Genomic DNA, 5,095 nt, shown 5'->3' with positions numbered 1-5,095 from the left:
TCCTAAGGAGGAGTGCAAGGCTGTTATGACTAGAAGCAAAATGGTGAGCATGAATGAAGGAGAGAAGAGGATAGGTGAAGAAAAACAACAACTGGTGACTGAGACAACAATTGACCCAGTGGTGGAACCTTTGAGTGAGACTGAGGAAGAAGTGGAAGTAGAAGATGATCAATAGAAGGAGATACCAATAATTGTGAGTGAAAAAGAAATAAGTGAGAAGGAGAAGAAGGAAAAAGAAAAAGAAAAAGAGAAAGAAAAAGAAAATGAAAAAATGAGAAAAAGGAAAAAGAAAAAGAGAGAAAAGAAGAGATGAGAAAAAGCAAGAGTGAGTATGCTAGAGAGAAAAAGAAAGAAGCATCTTCAGCAGAAGGGAGAGAAGTACCATATCCTTTGGTACGTTCTAGGAAAGACAAAGAAAGACTTCTAGCTAGATTTCTGGATATTTTCAAGAAGTTAGAAATTACCATGCCCTTTGGAGAAGCTTTACAGCAGATGCCGCTTTATGCTAAATTTCTGAAAGACATGCTAACTAGGAATAACAAGTACATCCATAGTGACACCATAGTTATGGAGGGAAACTACAGCGTCGTAATTCAACGTATCCTTCCACCAAAACATAAAGTTCCAGGCAGCGTCACTATACCTTGTTCTATAGGTGAAGTTTCTGTTGGCAAAGCTCTTATTGATTTGGGAGCCAGTATTAATTTGATGTCGCTTTCCATGTGCCGGAGACTTGGAGAGCTGGAGATAATGCCTACTATGATGACTTTACAGTTAGCAGATTGCTCCATCACCAGACCTTATGGAGTGATTGAGGATGTTCTGGTTTGGGTCAAGCATCTTATCTTTCCTGTTGACTTCGTTGTAATGGACATTGAGGAAGATGCATATATTCCCTTAATTTTGGGACGTCCATTTATGTCTACTGCAAGCTGTGTAGTGGACATGGGGAAGAAAAAGTTAGAAATGGGTATTGAAGACCAACAGATTAGGTTTGATCTATTTAATGAAGAAAGAAAATTGCTGGACCAAAATGTTTGTTTACAGGTGAAGGAGTTTGATGAGAAGGTTCTGAAGGAGAGAACCAAGATTGATCCAGGATAACAAAGAACTATGCGTCAAGCTAATGACATTAAACGAGCGCTTACTGGGATGCAACTCAACCTTTTTTAAATTTGTTTTTCTTGCATTTAGTTAAGTTGAGTGATTGTGATTGTATGAATTCAACATGTTTAGTATTGAAAAAGGGGTTAAAAAGCTTTTGTGAAGTTGTGGACAGAAAAATAACTTAAAATTTTTTTGTTGTCCACTAGCTAAGCGCACCACTCGCACTAAGCGCCATTTTCTTCACGCGCTAAGCGAGCTCTTGCTTGCACTAAGCACATTGAGCCCTGATCATTGGCTGAACATTCTCGCTAAGCGCATCTGATGCGCTAAGCCTAAAAGTTTCTCTGGAATTTAATTTTTGGAATTGGGCTAAGCGCACAGACTCGCTAAGCGCAAAAACCTCTCTAGAATTTAATTCTTTCAAATTGCGCTAAGCGAGCCTATTCGCACTAAGCGCGGCCATCACTACAATTAAGGAGCATTCTATTCGCTAAGAGCACGTTGGCCCGCTAAGCGAGAGTTGCAGGACCAATCAGAGCTGCAGAATGCGCTAAACGCATATCTTCACGCTAAGCCCAAAAACTTCTCTGGATTGTTTTTATTTTGAATTGGGCTTAGCGAGCAGACGCGCTAAGCGTGTGGGCCTTTAAAACTCAAACGTCATATGGACTCGCTAAGCACGGCTGTGCGCTAAGTGAGCCATACAAAATTGCTAAAAATAATAAGGCACAATTTCCTTAGGCAGTTACCATTTCACTCTTACAAAGCATCTTTCTCACTCTTTTCATTCATCTGCATTTTGCTCACATTCCTATAGTGCCTTCATCTGCTTCCTTTTCGCAACTACTTTCAACAATCCAAGTAAGCTTCTTGACCTTGTTTTCATTTAAATTTTTAGTTTTGAACTCTAAGTTAGTCAGCATAGTTAGCATTAGGTTGAATTTCTGTCAATACTTAGTTTTGTTAGGTGAGTTGTTAGTTAAGGTCAAGTTAGGGTTTTATCCTGGTTGCAATGTGCTTGTTTTGATTAGGGTTAGATGACCTAATAGAGGCCTAAGTGAAGGGCTGAGAAAGCCCCTATTTTTTTGGAAATCGCGATGAGCGCGCTAAGCGCCTTGCCGCGCTAAGCGATTTCATCGTTTCTGATGAACATCTGGATTTCCAGATAAACACGCTAAGCACGGCCTGTCGCGCTAAGCACGTTCATATTATCTGTTGAAGTTAACTGTTGAACTCGCTAAGCGGAACTGTGCGCTATGCGAGTGTTGTGTATCAGACACTTAGAATTTTTGTGTTTTGCTGTGCGCTAAGCGTGCCTGTCATGCTAAGCGCAATTACCTCTCTATTTTTATATTTCTTGGAATTGGGCTTAGCGAGTCTGCTCGCTAAGCCTGTTCTGTCTAGTAGAGTAGTCGCACTAAGCGTGCCTTGCAATGCTAAGCACTAATCCCTCTCTGTCTTTAAAAATTATGGAATTAGGCTTAGCGAGCCTACTCACTAAGCCTATTCTGCAGAAAAAAGATCTTTTTGTGTTCAACCACTAAGCGTGTGGCTATTGTGCTTAGCTCATGAGTAAAATTTCATAAGGCATGCTAAGCGCAGCCATTGCGCTAAGCGCCCAGCCTTAATTTCAGTTTTATTTTCTGCTTTTCACTTTGAATAAATCTTGTCTAATCTTGTCTTATGATTCTTTTGTTTTGTAGATGGCTTCCCATACGAGAAAAGCACCAGCTTCAGTGTCCCAGGCTAGGTATGATAGATCAAGATTTGTATCCCAAGATGCCTGGGACCGCTACACAGACAATGTCCTAGGCCGAAAGATGCTTCCGGAAAGGAATGTGAAGTTGTACATTACAGAATTTGATGAATTTAGGAGAGAAATTGAGAGGAGGAATTGGCATAAGGAGCTCACTAACTTCTCTGAAGGGAGCATTGATGTGGCATTAGTGAAGGAATTCTATGCCAACCTCTATGACCTTGAAGATAAATCACCAAAGCAGGTGAGGGTGCGAGGGCACCTAATTAAATTTGATGATGACACCCTCAACACCTTTCTGAAGAGACCAGTGGTCATCGAGGAAGGGGAGAGCTTGCCCTCTTACTCCAGGTTCTGTAGGTTGAGGCCAGATCCTCAAGAGCTTGTAGCCCATCTATGTATCCCTGGGAGGGGATTTGAGCTGAATGCAGACGGGCTGCCTCTGAAGATTTTGAGGAAGCATCTTAGTACTCTGGCCCAGACCTGGAGTGTTCTATCTTTTTCTAACTTAGCCTTGACATCTCATACTTTAGATATTACTTTGGATAGGGCTAAGTTAATCTACAGGCTTGTAATGCAGATGAATATGAACTTGGGATCCCTCATCTCAGGTCAGATTTCTCTCATTGTGCAGCATGACTCCTTGAGGCTAGGTTTTCCAGCCCTTATTACTGCTTTATGCAAGGCCCGAGGAGTCACATCTGATTCTTTGACCTTTGAATCCCTGAGCCCAGCCATTAATTTGACTTATATTAAAAAGAATTGCTGGAACCTAGATGACCCTCTGGTCACTTTTCGGGGAACCCGCAAATCTAGGGCCAGAGGATCTGAGGCATCATCTACTTCAGCTTCCCCTACCTTAGCTCCTTCTACATCTGCTCCTTCTACCTCTCTTCTCCCTTCAGCTCCAGTTCTTGTTAGAGCTCCGAGCCATTCTTATCTATGTTGTAGAACCTGCATCAGGGCTAGCTCCTGATCATGCAGAGCTTGCAGAATGTGGTCCACCAGTGGACGACAATGAGCGTTGAAGAATTTATTCAGCAGGTGGCATGGCCAAGAGTCTAGCCTTCTCCTTTGGGAGGGGGTGAGGCCTCTACAGCCCAGGAGCCTCAACAGGATCAGCAAGAGGACAGTCTAGAGGCTGCAGAGCCTACACCTCCTAAGCTATTCACTTTAGAGTCTGATCCAGTTGTTGTATAGGTTCAGGACCAACAGAGCCCTCTCCATCAGAGCCCTTTATTTTTGAGGCTGATCCAGATATATCTCCTCAGCCTAAGCCATCTACACCAACACTGGACCTGAATGAGCATGCACAATATCATTGACAGGATTAGGATTTTTATTTCCTTGCATTTTGAACTGTTTATTATTATTATTATTATTATTATTATTATTATTATTATTATTATTATTATTATTATTATTATTATTATTATGTCTTTAGTACATTTTATAATTTAGATTTATGTTTCAGCTTTTAAATTTCAGTTCAGTTTGAAATTTCAGTTTATGGTTTTTGGTTGTTTGGTAGCTTATAAAAAGCGTGATTGAATAGTGCATTGATATTATCTAGTGGTTTGATGCTTTGTTTTGAAATTCAGTGATCAATTGTATGATGTGAGTGAACTGAAATGCGCAGATCATATGCCTTAAATGAGCATGCAGTTATTAGAAGAGAAAGAACATGGAATTAGGATTATGACTGAAAATGTTAGTTGGTTTGTCAGGTTGATTGTGAAGGAATGCATTAGCCGCAACCCGATGAGAGTGTGATCTTTAATTGTGAGAGAACGACTAGCAGTAAGTAATGGTTTTTGCATAAATCTATGAGTATGGAATGAATACATGAGTTTGAAGAGGATGAAGGCCATGTTTTGATTGAAGATAGCCACTTAGCTAAAAAGCTTACCCTGTGCATGATTGATTAATCCCTTGCACCCATTTTGAGCTGAAAGTATGATTGTTTGATTGAACCTTGAACCTGTATAGTTTATCTCCTTCTACCTTGTCTTAGTTTGTAGGAGAGCATCATTAATAAAAGGAAATTTTGGTTCAAAGCAAATTTCCCCAAATTTGGGGGAATTATAGGGTGAAATCTTGTAATTGTAAGAAAAGAGCAACACACACAGTCATCTAATAAGTAGCAAGAATTAAAAAAAAAACTGTAAGTATAAAATAAAAGTGTGTGTGCTGCTAATTAAGAAAAAGAAAAGCTAAGTGCGGAAAAACAAG

The 5,095-nt window shown here is 40.3% G+C and overlaps 1 protein-coding gene across 1 annotated transcript; it reads left to right on the top strand.

The window, feature by feature from the left end:
* Nucleotides 1–309: 309 nt before the first annotated feature.
* On the top strand, nt 310–1,104 carry LOC102660269 (uncharacterized). The gene has a single exon (XM_006579116.1). It carries the CDS (start codon nt 310–312, stop codon nt 1,102–1,104), a length of 795 nt encoding a protein of 264 aa, XP_006579179.1.
* Nucleotides 1,105–5,095: the final 3,991 nt, after the last annotated feature.

Source organism: Glycine max, chromosome 4, assembly GCF_000004515.6.
Source record: "Glycine max cultivar Williams 82 chromosome 4, Glycine_max_v4.0, whole genome shotgun sequence".
Classification (NCBI taxonomy): domain Eukaryota; kingdom Viridiplantae; phylum Streptophyta; class Magnoliopsida; order Fabales; family Fabaceae; genus Glycine; species Glycine max.
This window is presented reverse-complemented; position numbering and strand designations above follow the sequence as displayed.